At 40.6% G+C, this 15,381-nt stretch overlaps 1 protein-coding gene across 8 annotated transcripts; it reads right to left on the bottom strand.

Moving 5' to 3' along the window:
• Nucleotides 1-535: 535 nt before the first annotated feature.
• MTERF2 (mitochondrial transcription termination factor 2) lies at nt 536-14,545 on the bottom strand. 8 transcript variants are annotated; one of them, XM_004743080.3, is made up of 4 exons: nt 12,616-14,545; nt 10,764-10,886; nt 9,914-10,001; nt 536-3,068 (listed from the first exon to the last, which is right to left on the bottom strand). In XM_004743080.3, the coding sequence occupies exons 3-4, from the start codon at nt 9,979-9,981 to the stop codon at nt 1,853-1,855; spliced, it is 1,284 nt and encodes a 427-aa protein (XP_004743137.1). In that variant the 5' UTR covers nt 9,982-10,001; nt 10,764-10,886; nt 12,616-14,545; the 3' UTR covers nt 536-1,852. The 8 variants fall into 8 exon arrangements, with proteins under 8 accessions (XP_004743137.1, XP_044939908.1, XP_044939910.1 ...); XM_045083973.1 differs by having other exon boundaries at nt 9,914-9,996; XM_045083975.1 differs by having other exon boundaries at nt 10,764-10,873.
• Nucleotides 14,546-15,381: the final 836 nt, after the last annotated feature.

The following is a 15,381-nucleotide window of genomic DNA, read 5'->3' as shown; positions in this document are numbered from 1 at the left end:
AGAGTCTTAGCTTTAAATACCATCATAGATACGTAGATGATCCCAGAGTATCTCTAGTTCTGACCTCACGGTTCCAGACTTTGCCATTTGCCCGTTTGACATCTCTGCTCAGCTAGTAGGCATCTCAATGTAAAATAAAACTAAGGTAACCATATAAATGTTCCAAACTAGGACACTTCTGAGAGTGGAAGATAAGCATACCACTGATAATGAGGTCAGGACGACAAGCAAACTAAACTCTTTCTGAAGGTTTCCCATCACACTTAGAATGCGATCCCATTCCTTAGATGGACGGGGACACTCCTGCCCCAACTGTTGCTGCCATTCTTTTTCTTGAACAAACATTCCTGTTTAACTTTGGGTAAGTGACACCCTGTCTGTGCCTGCATCTCCTCATTTGTAGAACAGTAAATGGTGGTTCTCAGCTCTAAGCGTTCTAAAGCACAACATGCCCAGCACTTAGTAGGTGCTACATGAGACTATTGTTCACTACCCCAGGGAACCAAACAGATTTGAACACTGAGGGTTACTTGCATTTGCTAAGTGAATAAAGACATGGTGTGTATTTTTAATTGGGTTTTCATTACTTAAAAAAAGGCCATGCACACACAGGACACAGATGGTGGGAGTGTTAGAGTCAACTGTTTGGTGGTGTTATTTGTTACAAAATTCAAAATCCGCAGCTGGAGGTGAGCCAGTCTTTATCTGGATAATGTTTATCTTGGAATAAGACTTAGAAACAGAAATTTGGAATGCTATTAAAACCGGTACCAACCATCACACATTTTCCCTTTCAGAGCCAGACCTGGATTTTCAGTTTTCTAAAAAAGCTGCTTAATTCAAATGTATATAAATTAGATCACTTCATATTTAAGGAGTTTTACAAAAAATTCCTAAGTTTGTTGTTGGTACTCCTTTGTCATGTCAGGTAAGGGTATGGTTTTTCTTTTCTTTTAAAAAAGACATTTGAGAAAGAGAGCACAAGATGGGGAGAGGACAGAAGAAGAATATATCCAAACAGACTTCCTGCTGAGCCTGGAGCCATGAGATCAGAACCTGAACTGAATCCGAGTTGACACCCAACCTACTGTGCGTATGGCTTTTCGTAATGCCAACTCCTAAGCAATCCTTTCTCTAGTCACAGGTTTGAACAGAAGTCAGATCACAGTAAATCTGGACTCTATCACTTGGCAGGCCTCTCTAAGCTTGTTTCCTCATCTATAAAATGGGGAAAGTATTGATGCACATCAAAGTTCTATGAGAGGAGATGGTCAATTTTAAACTAAACACACAAGTAAGCTCTATTCTTTTCGAATGAGAAATACTTCATTCTCAAAGACACGCATTTATCCCAACCAAGAGATGAAATCAGCTTTTATCTAAAAAAAATGTATTAGAAGTTTGCTAATTTCACCTAATTTGAAGCTACAGGTTTCAGACCACAGTAGAATGATGTTTCAGAGCTGGTAGAGAGGAAGAACACTGGGTCTGTGTCCCAGATGAAATGTGCTATATAAATAAAAACATACCCATACCCTTTGAATTAAGGGAGTATACTTGGCAATTTCTTAGAAATGATTCACTTATAAAGTTATCACTCTGTTGGGCCGTTTACTAGTACAGGAGTTTTCTGAAATAGTTCAAGGTAGAAATTACCAACTTTATTTAAAATAAATGCAGCTTATAGTTTAAAATATAGAAAATATGTCAGAGATTATATACTTAAAGGTAACTTAAGACTCAAGCTAAATAGTTTCTTCAAATTACTAGTGCCTATAAACTGCCTGAATCACTCAAGTCTTCGCTACTTAGCTTCATTCTGCAATGCTGGAAAGCCACAGCAGTCGGCAAGTTACTCTTCAACATTTAATGGTGCCACAGGGTTAAATAATGGCCTTCCCTTCTTGGCCTGAATTTTGCCAAAGTTAGCCTCAAACTCTTTTTTTGTTCCATTTAGATTTCCTAGATGTCCATCCTTTATCCTATAGCCTAGAGAATTCAGTTTCCTTATCCTGTACTGTACTATCTGTGGAGTTAATTCAAGTACCATTGGTGTCTCTTTTATCTGAGCTATGGAAATGCCTTCTTCTAGTAATCCCTGAATTCTCTCTTCCAAAACTGGAACGGAATAATATAAAATGGCAGGACATTTCAAAACTAATTGCTTCAGGTCATGATCTGTGCATTTAAAAGTATTTTTAGAGAAGGACATGCTGTTCTGTATACTTCCTGGGCAAAGCTGAAAAAGAAATCCTTTGAGTTTGGATAGAAGCTGGAGAATTTCAGAGTTTGCAAAACCTTGCTCCTGGAGAAATTCTAATGTTTCCTTGATAGCTGCAGAAGAATTTAGCAAAATAAATGGATTCTGACTTAACAATTTGAGTAACCAAACTTTCATGTTGGCCTCAGAGCCACCTAAATTTAGGTAACTCTCCTGGAGAATACTTATCATTTGCTTATTTTTCTCAATAGGATTATGAAAAACATTAGATGCAGTTGTCAAAAATCTGCTAATGACCACATTTTTGAGTCCCAACTCTTGAAAGAACTGAATGTTCAGCCTCTGGGTTTCCTGGTCTTTAATGGTAAAGAAAGATTCTGGAAACTGTTCTATTAACTTGACTAACTCTTGCTCGTTTTTGCAAACCAACTGCCAGAGTTCTCTCTGGGTGTTCAAAGTGGCTGGACTGCAGACTATTGCTTCTGGGCAGCGTTCCAAAATGCTGGCTATAGCAGCTTCATCGGCACCTAGTTGTTGTAAAACGCCTGCAATTTCTTCAACATAGGTTTCCTTCTCAAAAAGTACCCATCCTTTTAATCTGCGAATTTTCCTGACGTCCACTGAAAATTTGTAGAGCTTTTCCACTGTTCTTTTATTTTCTTGGTTTGATTGATGATCAGTTGTATAGACGAAGCATGCTAAAGGGGATCTGGATTTTGAAGCCAATGGCATCTTTCTGAATGAACACAGCCTGCAGGGCTGGGATCTTAGCAGCAGCTTCCACAGCATGTCTGCAGTCCGTTGGCTAATTCCCACCGTCCTGGGACTCAGAATGTACTCATTGTACCTGTAACAGTGAAAACATAGGTTTTAACATAAGGGGTGTTGACTTTAAGAATGCAAACACAAATGTGGGTTCTAAGCAGTAGGCACAAAATTATGTGGATTTAAATTAGACAGGAAAACTGAATTTTGCCAAGTTAGTCTCAAACTTTTTGTGGAATATTAAATATTCCTCTTAAATAATTTATAAAGTAACTAATATACCTCTTCACAACTTAGACGTCTCATACATTATAAACACACTGTCTATGTGAGCTTTGCCACAACCTTGTGAAGTAATTTCCATTTTACATTTTAAGAGTTCAAAGATTCAAAGACCTCAAATGTTACTCTGACACAAATTTCCTCTCCTACAACTGTTATGTTTTTCTTTGAGAGAAATGTGTTACTTCTTTTTTTTTTTTAAAGATTTTCTTTATTTATTTGACAGAGGGAGATCACAAGCAGGCAGAGAGAGAGGAGGAAGCAGGCTCCCTGCTGAGTAGAGAGCCCGATGCGGGGTTCGATCCCAGGACTCCGAGATCATGACCTGAGCCGAAGGCAGTGGCTTAACCCACTGAGCCACCAAGGTGCCCCAGAAATGTTTTACTTCTACAAACACACACACGCAAGGTTTTCCTTCTTTTTTTTTTTTTTTTTTAACATTTTAAATTTTCAAGTTTATGTTTAGCTGAAGCAAATACTTATTGGGGAGGGGAGTCATCTCTAATACTATATTTTAGAGTAAATATTTCTGCTGAGTAATTATTATCCAAAGTCAATCTGTTTTATTTAAAAGGAGTTAATAAGTATGAACTTGTTTTAAGAGAATTATGTAAAAATCCTTTTTATGAATCCAAAATTAAACCAAGTCTTAGCCAGACAAAGCGAGGAATGCTGCGTGACTGGCCCAGTAGAGCAATGGGCAATCAAATTAAGTGGAATGGGGACCATACTTTTACAACAGTCTAACCAGCTGTCCCCATGTGACAGCTTTAGGTCCCGAGGGATGGCTATACTGTGGGTGATGCCTTATGGACTCTGGCACTATTTTTCTGTTATCTCTGGTAATGTAAACATGCCTACTTTGTTGTTTTAACTTTTAAAGGTCATATTTATTTATTTGAGAGACAGCGCACACAAAGTGGGGGGGAAGGGACAGAGGGAGAGGGAGAGCAGGGAGCTGGATGAGAGAGACAATCCCAGGACTCTGAGATCATGACCTGAGCCAAAGGCCACCACTTAACAACTGAGCCACCCAGGTGCCCTGTTCTAACTTACAGTTGCTAAGAGTGTTAAGTGTTGCATCCCTGCCACAAAAGCATGAACAGTTTAGCTAGTCAACAGCATTCCCTTATTATTTGAAGGTTTGAAGGAAAGTTGAAAAAAAGCCATAATCCAATCTCTGCACTTAATAATGCCATATATATATATATCTATATATAGATATATATATATATCTCATATATACAATATACCAAGGACTTTTCACTTCCAAGCCTGTTCTAACTAATGCAAATAAATCACTATTCTCAAAGGAAAAATAACAAGTAACAATGTTCTCAGTTTGTTTTACCATTTGTAATAATAGCTTATTGTTAGTCCCCATGGTGTCCCAAATAATTGTAAGCATAGTTTCTATTTTACTTCTGGTGGTTCAACGAGAGTATTTTTCATATAATTCCTAATACCACTTTCCTTTAGATGATTCCTGATAGCCAAGATATAAATATTAAGCTATTTTAAAATTTCTAAGAGGACCATGGATTTTAATTGGAAGCAGGAGATACTACATAATGAATTGGGTACATACAGATCTAATCTGGAGCCTCACAAACTTGGGCCTCACAACTGCACCACATGCTAGAAGAACTGTGGGCTCTGTGGCCAAAATGTCCATGCTCAGTCCTGGTTCTAATTTATGGGGTTATCGTGGGAAACTTTCTTAGCCTCAGATTAATTTTTTTTTCTTAAGATTTTATTTATTTATTTGACAGAGATCACAAGTAGGCAGAGAAGCAGGCAAAGAGAGAGGAAGGGAAGCAGGCTTCCTGCTGAGCAGAGAGCCCAATGCAGGGCTCGATCCCAGGACCCTGAGATCATGACCTGAGCTGAAGGCAGAGGCTTTAACCCACTGAGGCGCCCCTAGCCTCAGATTAATTAAGTGAACAAGTAGTGATCAGAAGAGCACCACAGTAAATGTTCAATAAGGATGACTACCAACAGTACCATGCTTAAAAGGAAAAGAAAGTGCATAAATTTTACAGGGATACTTTGAGTCCAATACTTTGCATAAACCTGGTACATAGTAGCACTCAATAAACAGTTGCCATTACTAGGAAATACCTGGGGCTAAAATTCTTGTACTAATATGATTAATATGACTAAAATTATATTTTAGACAGAAGTACATTATAAAGAGTACGTAAAAATTGTGAAAACTATTTTAAATGCTTTGGTTGTCTCAAATAACTGTTTATAAAAGCAATACATGGGGCGCCTGGGTGGCTCAGTGGGTTAAGCCACTGCCTTCGGCTTAGGTCATGATCTCAGGGTCCTAGGATCGAGTCCCACATCAAGCTCTCTGCTCAGTGGGGAGCCTGCTTCCCTCTCTCTCTGCCTGCCTCTCTGTCTACTTGTGATCTCTCTCTCTGTCAAATGAATAAATAAAATCTTAAAAATATATATATTAAAAAAAAAGCAATACATTTTCACTAAAGCAAATTTGCCAAATTCTGAAAAGAATAAGGGAGTGGAGTCAAACTATCACTCTCTGCAGATGATATGATACTTTATGTGGAAAACCCAGAAGACTCCACTCCAAATCTGCTAGAACTTGTAAAGGAATTCAGTTAAGTGTCAGAATATAAAATCAATGCACAGAAATCAGTTGCATTTCTATACACCAACAGCAAGACAGAAGAAAGAGAAATTAAGGAGTCAATCCCATTTACATTGCACCCAAAACCACAAGATACCTAGGAATAGGTATCTCTTTGTTTAGGTTTCTCTTTGTTTACAAAGAGAAAAAGAATCCGTACTCAGAAAACTATAAAGTACTCATGAAAGAAACTGAGGAAGACACAAAGAAATGGAAAAATGTTCCATGCTCATGGATTGGAAGAATAAGTACTGTGAAAATCTCTATGCTACCTAAAGCAATCTACATGTTTAATGCAATCCCTATCAAAATCCCATCCATTTTTTTCAAAGAAATGGAGCAAATAATCCTAAAATTTATATGGAAGCAGAAAAAACCCTGAATAGCCAGAGAAATGTTGAAAAAACAAGCCAGAGTTGGTGGCATCACGATTCCAGACTCCAAGCTCTATTACAAAGCTGTCATCATCAAGACAGTATGGTACTGGCACAAACAGACACACAGATCAATGGAACAGAATAGAGAGCCCAGAAATAAATCCTCAACTCTATGGTCAACTAATCTTTGACAAAGCAGGAAAGAAATGTCCAATGGGAAAAAGACAGTCTCTTCCACAGATGGTGTTGGGAAAATTAGACAGCCATATGCAGAAAAATGAAACTGGACCAGTTCCTTAGATCACATACAAAAATAGACTCAAAATGGGAAAGACCTCAACGTGAAAGAGGAATCCATCAAAATCCTTGAGGAGAACACAAGCAGCAACCTTTCGACCTCAGTCACAGCAACTTCTTCCTAGGAACATTGCCAAAGGCAAGGGAAGCAAGGGCAAAAATGAACTATTGGGACTTCATCAAGATCAAAAGCTTTTGCACAGCAAAGGAAATGGTCCACGAAACCAAAAGACAGCTGACAGAATGGGAGAAGACATTTGCAAACGACATAACAGATAAAGGGCTAGTATCCAAAATCTATAAAGAACTTATCAAACTCAACACCCCAAAAATAAATAATCCAATCAAGGAATGGGCAGAAGACATGAACAGACATTTCTGCAAAGAAGACATCCAGATGGCCAACAGACACATGAAAAAGTGTTCAACATCACTCAGCATCAGGGAAATACAAATCAAAACCATAATGAGATACCACCTCACACCAGTCAGAATGACTAAAATTAACAAGTCAGGAAATGACAGATGTTGGCGAAGATACGGAGAAAGGGGAACCCTCCTACACTCTTGGTGGGAATGCAAACTGGTGTGGCCACTCTGGAAAACAGCATGCAGGTTCCTCAAAAAGTTGAAAATAGAGCTACCCTATGACCCAGCAATCACACTACTGGGTATTTAACCCAAAGATACAAATGTGATCTGAAGGGACACACGCACCCAAATGTTTATAGCAGCAAAGTCCACAATAGCCAAACTATGGAAAGAACCTATATGTCCATCAACAGATGAATGGATAAAGAAAATGTGGTATATATCTACAATGGAATATTACGCAGCCATCAAAGAAATGAAATCTTGCCATTTGCAATGATGTGGATGGAACTAGAAGGTATTATGCTGAGTGAAATAAGTCAATCGGAGAAAGACAATTATCATATGATCTCGCTGATATGAGGAAGTTGAGAGGCAACGTGGGGGGGTTTGGGGAGTAAGAAAGGAAAAAATGAAACAAGATGGGACAGGGAGGGAGACAAACCGTAAGAGACTCTCAGTCTCACAAACTGAGGGTTGCAGGGGCGAGGCGGGTATGTAAAGGGTGGTTGGGTTATGGACATTGGGGAGAGTATGTGCTATGGTGAGTGTGTAAGCCTGGGATGATTCACGGACCTATACCCCTGGGGCTTATAATACATTATATGTTAATTTTAAAAAATTAATAAAAGAAAAAATATTACTGGAGTGGAAAAAAAAAACAGGGAAGTAGAAAAGTCCTTCACAATTGTTCATTATCTGACATACATGTCTGTTTTTTTCTGATTCTTGTCCCTTTTGTTATCATTTTTAAATACATAAAGCAAGGCTACCTTGTATATGAGAACTAGATCTTAAGCTCAGCCTACAATTTGAAATGGTAAGGACACAGAATTTTTCTTGAAAATGTCCTCAGCAGGTACTACACTAAAGACTGACATGATGTCTTCCAGTGAGGCCAGCACAGCAAGGGGATCCTCAGCACTGGAACAAATCCTGGTGTTTGGTTAAGCACCAGATAAAGTTATGTGGCCTAGTGTGGGTTATGCTATACAAAATGACAGATTGGGTAAAGCAGCCTGTCTCACATTTCCTGCTCACACCAGGGTGAAATATTATGTGCTCAGGGAGTTGCCTCACAATTAAAGCTGTTTTGCTCTTTTTTAGTCTCTGATGAGCAAACACAGTTAACCGTGAAAGTGAAGAGCACTAATGTTGTGACTCTTCTACAAACAACACAAATTACATATACAATTGATTTATTATATGCACTCTAAGTATCAAAAACACTCTATAAACATTTAAAATGAGTACATGATAGTGGGGACTGATACACCATAATTCTGTAATTTCTTCCCTAGCATGGAGTATTTGGGCTGTTTGTAATACTAGTTATCTGCTGCCTATCTATCTACATTTCATTTCATTTCACTCATTCGTGAATCCCTAGGAGAATTACTGAAAAGAAGATAAGGGAACATTTGAAAAGCTAGGTTGTTAATTTACTGTTCCAGAAAAAATATCTGTTAATCTTGTCACAGGCACTATAACCGATTCATCAGTTTTAATTTTTTTTTAAGGACTTTATTTATTTGACAGAGAGACAGAGAGAAAGCACAAGTAGGCAGAGGGAAAGAGAGAAGCAGGCTCTCTGCTGAGTAGGAAGCCCGATGCAGAACTCAATCCCAGGACCCTGGGATCATGACCTGAGCTGAAGGCAGCCGCTTAACCAACTGAGCCACCCAGGCGCCCCATCGTCTGTTTGAATTTTTATATGTGAAAAATGAAAATATTAAATTCATTTTCTTCTACTAATGAGGCTGAGCTTAATGACTTATTTTGGCCATCCTTATTTTCTTTTGTGTATTAACTACTCCTGCCTTTTTAAACTGCAATTTTCTGTTTTTTAAGAATGGACTTACATAAACTCTTCATATATTAAAAAAATATGTTTTTGGTTTTTCTCTAATTCACTTTCAGTTGTTGATGGTATAAAAATTCCAGCATTACCAAAGTGGTTACATTTTTTACTGTGATAAGCTATAAATTTTTACCATTTTAACCATTTTAAGTATACAATTCAGTGTTATTAACTATATTCACAATGTCGTACAACCTCTACTACTATTTCCAGAAATTTTTCATTGCCCCAAACAGAAATTCTGATCCCCTTAAACAATAATTCCCCATTCCCTCCTCCTCTCAGCCGTTGGTAACTTCTACTTTCTGTCTCTAGGAATCTGCCTGTTCTTGGTACTTCATGTGACTGTCATACAGTATCTGTCCTATTGCGTTTGGTTTTTTTTCACTTGGCATAATGTCTTCAAGGTTATTACATAGTATAGCATGTATCAGAATAAAGTGGTTAATTTTAAGTGGTCAAGGGTCATAGTAGTTTCCCTTTTCTTGATTCTTACTGCTTTTATGCACTACATGATCAGATAAAAATTCATCCATATATCCTTTTATATTTTTTATTTTAAAAAGTTAGCTCCTTTAATTCACTTGAAATTTCTACTGTGAGCTGAAAGTCTACACATTATCAATAGTTTAGCTATCTCTAAGCACTGTCTTTGAACAATCCTTTCTTTCCCCATGGTCTGTGAGGCCTCCTTTACTACACATTAAATGTAGCTTTTGATTCTATCCAGCCTCTATCCTCACTCTCCCCATATTTGCAATTCCCTGAATGACCAAGGAGGCTAATTTCTTTGCTGCAAACTTGGCTCCCTCTGCCAGACCATTCTAAAAAAAAAATCTCTGGGTCAGTGTACTCTTGCATACCTCTGCACAATGATGTCAAAGCTCCTCAGCTTGGACCTCCAGCATCCCCTGACCCCTGATCCACTCATTCCATGCTCCCGCCTCTACTCTGTACAAAGAAAGGAGAGCAACTCATCACACCAAACGTGAACCTTCTGCTGTCTCCCCTTTCCTACAATTACATCCTTCAGCATCCAGGGTAATCTCTGCTTCTGTACTGATTCCTACCTCTCTGGCCTGAAAACCTCCAGAGCCCCTCTTTCTCATATACTCACTCCTTCAGCTCTATCCTCATCTCTGGGGCTCCCATCCTTCAGCTCAATGGCTCTTCTCACTGCCACCCTAGCTAAAACCCTATTTTCTCTTACCTTGAGTGAATTTTTTTTTTTTAAGATTTTATTTACTCAACAGAGAGAGCACAAGTGGGAAGAGCAACAGGCAGAGGGAGAGGGGGAAGCAGGATCCCTGCAGGGCAGGGAACTGATGAGGGGCCTGATTGCAGGACCCCGAAACCATGACCCGAGCCAAAGGCAGACACTCAATCGACTGAGCCACCCAGGTGCCCCATCCTCAGTTAATTCTTGCAGATGCTTCTCTCCAATTCCTCTCCTCCTACTTATATAGATCCCAATAAAGACAATTTCCATGTGATTAGAGCCAATGGGCTCTCTTCCTTCCTCTTTTGACCTCTGTAAGCTTTCAGCATAGTCAACCACTTTCTCCAGGAAATACTCTCTCTCCGGATTTCCAAGACTTCCCACTCTCAGTTCTCTCCCCCCCGCCCCCCTTGCTACCCTCTCACTTCCTTTTATCTCTCTTCTTTGCAGGCTCATTTTCAAGGCTTGATTCTAGACCCCTCTCCTCCTCTTACCTTACAGTTTCTCCTCAGGGATCCTGTCCTTATCCAGGGCTTCAGTTAATCACTTGGGCTTCTTTCCAACTTCTTCTCAAAATGTGATCTTGTCACCTCCCTGCAATAAACTTTTCAATGGCACTTTAGGACAAAGACATAAAACAAAATAAAAACGCCTTACACCATGGTCTAAAAAGCCTCTGTCTGGGCTCTGTCACCACCCAAATCTGTGCCCCTCCCCTTCAAACACCCCTAACCCCACCAGCCACACCAGTTCTTTTCAGTCCCTGGTGCTCTGCCTGTTCCCACCACAGGGTCTTTGAAGGCTGAGGGCAGTTCCCCATGCCCAGAGTGCCCCTGTCTAACTCCTAGGACTGAGTGCTGCTCTCTCTGGGAAACTTCCCTGTCTTGAATAGATGAAGCCACTTGTCCCTATTACAGGCTCTCATGGCACCATGGACTGCTTCTCTTTGCCACCTGTCATAGCTGCATCTGTTCATGTGTTGTTTCTGTCTCACCCTCCAGGAGGGCAGAGATTTGTCACCACTATGTTCCAATGAATTGCTTCCCTACTATTCACTTCAGGGGCACTGCTGACTCTAGGAGGCACTGCTGGACAAGGAGGACCTTTGCGTGTGTTCTTCCACAGCACCTTCCTCTTAACCCTACTGTAGCACTTGAACTCCTGTAAAGTTCTTCATCCATTCAACCAATGGTTTTTCTTTTTCTCTTTTTTAAGGTCATGCTGTGTTGTCAGGCATTACGTCAGATTCCAGCTCTTCTGCTAAAATGTTTCTTCATAACTTTCAGTCTCAGACCCACTAGAGGACCTGGTGAGAGCCCCAGACTCTCTTTCCAAAAAGAACAAAAAAGAAAAGACCTGTACTCACAATGTTTTGGAAAAGATTTTACTGGGATTCACGGGCACCCTGCAGTCCAGCTATAAACAACCTGTACTAGATTGCAAGCGCTGGGAGGGCAGAGTCTGAGTCCTTCTCTGTCCCCTGTACCCAGCAAGCAAAGAACTTGGTCCACAGAGGAACAAAATCAGTATTTGTCAACTGAAACTGAATGAACAAATCCAGTTCATGAGGCAACCTAAGGTAGTGTGTAAAACTGTGGTCTGCATGGGCTTAATTCCTGGTCACTGGTTATGTTGGGACTTGGGAAAGTCACATCGCTTCTCCGTGCCTCAGCAGGAGTGTCGGGAAAATGGGGACACTACATCCTGGGTACCTGTTCAGACTAAACTGAGTTAATATCATAAACCACTTACAGAGTACTCAGAAAAGTCACCACAATGATCCACTTTAAAGTTGAAGACACTGATCCAGGTAAAGTAACCGCCCCAAGGTCTGCTCAGCTAACAAGGGGCAGCAGACCTTGGTTTCAAACCCAACAACTTGGCTGCAGAGTACAGCGCTTACCCTGGTCCTACACAGCAATACACTTGGCAAATGTTTGTTAAATCACAACACAAGAAACTCCTGTTTCTTAAGCATTCTTGAAGTGTTAAGTTCACTTCAACAATATGCGCAATATTCATACTTTACACACTACGCTCTACAACATTCAAATAAGCTCTACTTTATAACATGCACGATCTGCTGAGAGTTTCAAATTAACCGCAATGTGTATAAACAAGTAAAAATGAGGACCAAAATGAAGAAAATCTCGGGGAATGATCGAAAACCACATATCAATCCTGTGGCGCCTGCGCTTTTCCAGAACCTCTGACCTACGACGCCTGGGCATCCGCCCAGGCCGGGCATGCTGAGAGAACTGCGGGGAGTCCCCAACCCCTGCCGGTCGGCCGCTGTGTTGCTGGTGAGGCCCACCCCGGGGGAGCGGAGAAAGGGGTGCGACTCACCTGTCCACCCGTGTAAGACGCAGTGAGTCCCGGGTCCCTGGTTCCGTCCTTCCTCCCTCCCCCCGCCGTGGTTTCCCGTGGCCCGCCGTCTTCCCTTGGCCTGGGAACAGGGGTCAGGGTCCCGAGACTAGTGTCCCAACAGGGCCGCAAAGTCCCCTCAGCAGTGTGGTCCCAGGCCCCAGCCTTTCTACCCGCAGCCAATCAGGGCACAGGAGACCCGTGAGCCCGCAGACGCAGCCCCAACGCAGCCAATCAAGATGCGGGACGCAGGCTGCGCGACCCTCACGTTAGGCGGGGCTGCGCGACGGAGGCCGGCCAGCGTGGGAATCAGCTAGCCTGGCAACGGAGCCAGGTGCCGCAATTACGCGCCTGGCATTTCCACACCCTTTCCTTACCAGCATTTAGAAAACTTGGGAGTTCCGGTCCTTTTGTCCCTTGGGGTCACTAGCTCATAAGAAAAAAATGTAAAAGTAACTCAGAAGCCGCTGTATCTTTAAGCTATAGCCATTCAGAGCTCCCAAAAGAATTCGATGGGTAAAGAACTAATTTACAAAAGAAAAAAAGTGTAGTTCCAAAACAATAAACCTTTGCGAACATATCTAGCCTTCTTGCTGCCCTTTCCACCCGCCCCCAGTAGTCAGCAACTGTGTTAGGTTTTTAAACCACCCCCAACTTCCGTCTAAATACTTGCCTTTTCTGATAAACTGCCCAGTGGTTTACATTCTAATTATCTCTGATGTCAGCCTCATAAACTGCTTTCTCCTTAAAGCCAGTCTCAATGTCTATCCCATTTATTCTTACATTTATCTATCAATCAACAAATATTGATGGTATGCCTATTAAGTTCCAAGCATGTGAAACAGCAATGAGAAGACAGCGGTGGACAAGACAAGGGGGAATAAAGTACATTCCCTCTCTTGACGGGAGTTTACATGTAGGACAGTGAAGGACAAAGACATTAACAACGGATAACATGATTAATCCCAACTAGAGTTAAATGTTTCCAAAGATAGGTGCCGCCACCCTGCCTAGTTGTCCTATATTCCTGGGTAGAGCTGGGAGTCGGGAAAGCTAGGATTTTCCCAGGCTGGAGATCTCTCCCTTCATATGTTTCATAGCATACAATGTGCACAGTTCTAACATGGCTTGAACACACACCACTGTAATTCTTCCAGACTGCCCCCTCTTTGTGAACCCCTTGTGGAAATTTATAGATTTTTTTCCTCTGAACAATATTTGGCACATTACAGAAACCCAGGAAATGTTAATTGGAGTCTAGCCTTAATAGTCAGTCTGTGCTCAACAGGCTTTTTGAGATGGCCTGACATTTGCATTTTAATTACATGAAGTAGTAGCAAGAATCCTAGCTCTTTATTTCAAGATCAACTTGGATCTCCAGGACATTCTAGAATGAAATGAGTAGCTAATGTATATGAGGTCTGGGATGCTAGTCAATAACCCTTCTCCTGAGTTATCTTTGTATAAAAATCCTATTATTCATGGCTTTATTGAACACTTTTTCCTACAATACAAGGATCTGGGGCCTGGATTAGCCAAAATGTTTCACTGCATTTAGGAAAAAGGAATTAGAGTAGGATATGAGAAGAGAAGGCAGTTGAGGAATGTAAACTCAAGTACTTTAGAACTGCATGCTGTGGTTAGGAGGAAGGGAGCAGACACGTACACTAGGGTGCTGACAGCTTAGCTTGAACCTGGGCTCCACATAATTGTGTAAGAAATAGTAAAATATATGATCCTGTACATTGTAATCAAAACTTGAAACTGATCGATTCAGCTATGCCAACTGTATTAATACATGTGACCTAGTTTTTTACATCCCAATATTTAGTGATTTTCTAGGACCATGCAATCAGGAAAAAAAACCCTTGGATGGAGAAATGGAGAAAAGAAGCCAGTATTATGGATATTACCTATAAGAAAATTACAAACAGGGGCACCTGGGTGGCTCAGTGGGTTAAGCCGCTGCCTTCAGCTCAGGTCATGATCTCAGAGTCCTGGGATCGAGTCCCGCATCGGGCTCTCTGCTCAGCAGGGAGCCTGTTTCCCTTCCTCTCTCTCTGCCTGCCTCTCCGCTTACTTGTGATCTCTCTCTGTCAAATAAATAAATAAAATCTTAAAAAAAAAAAAAAAAGAAAATTACAAACATGTTGAAATTGTGGGAAGATCCTGAAGTTTCTAGTACTTAAAAGAGGCCTTAAAAACATACTGTTATCAGTCTTTTATATCCCAATTTTTCTAATTTATTTCAAGTGAATATAAAAACATAAAAACTTCACAAAGGTTCTTTCAAAAAAGTTTGCTTTCCTCAACTCAATTTTTCCAAGTTGTCAGAACAGAACAGGTTTTGTTAATACGATTTCAAGATATATTTCCTGAAATATAAGACCTTAAATCCCTCAACCACCAGCTGCGTTTTCAGAATACTAACCCTTTGGTTGGGAGAAAACACTGTATTCAAACATCTGCTCAATTGAAATATGGTGATACTGGTCTTTCCCTTTCAGTGATTCTTTTCAGTTACAATTTAGACCAAAGTGAAAAAGCCTCCCAAAAAGCCCCCTAAAAGCCAAAATCCCCCTACATGTCAGAGTAAAATATCAGTGTCTATGCTGAAACAATGTTCTTTTACTAAAATATTTATTCACAGTAAAACTAAATCTTTTTTTTTCTTAAGATTTTATTTATTTGACAGAGAGAGACATCACAAGTAGGCGGGGGGGGGGGTAGGCTCCCTGCTGAGCAGAG

This window comes from Mustela putorius, unplaced genomic scaffold, assembly GCF_011764305.1.
Source record: "Mustela putorius furo isolate JIRA1106 unplaced genomic scaffold, ASM1176430v1.1 tig00000738_pilon_pilon_pilon, whole genome shotgun sequence".
In the NCBI taxonomy this organism is placed as follows: domain Eukaryota; kingdom Metazoa; phylum Chordata; class Mammalia; order Carnivora; family Mustelidae; genus Mustela; species Mustela putorius.
Note: the sequence above shows the minus strand (reverse complement) of the source record. Positions and strands in the feature narration are given on the sequence as shown.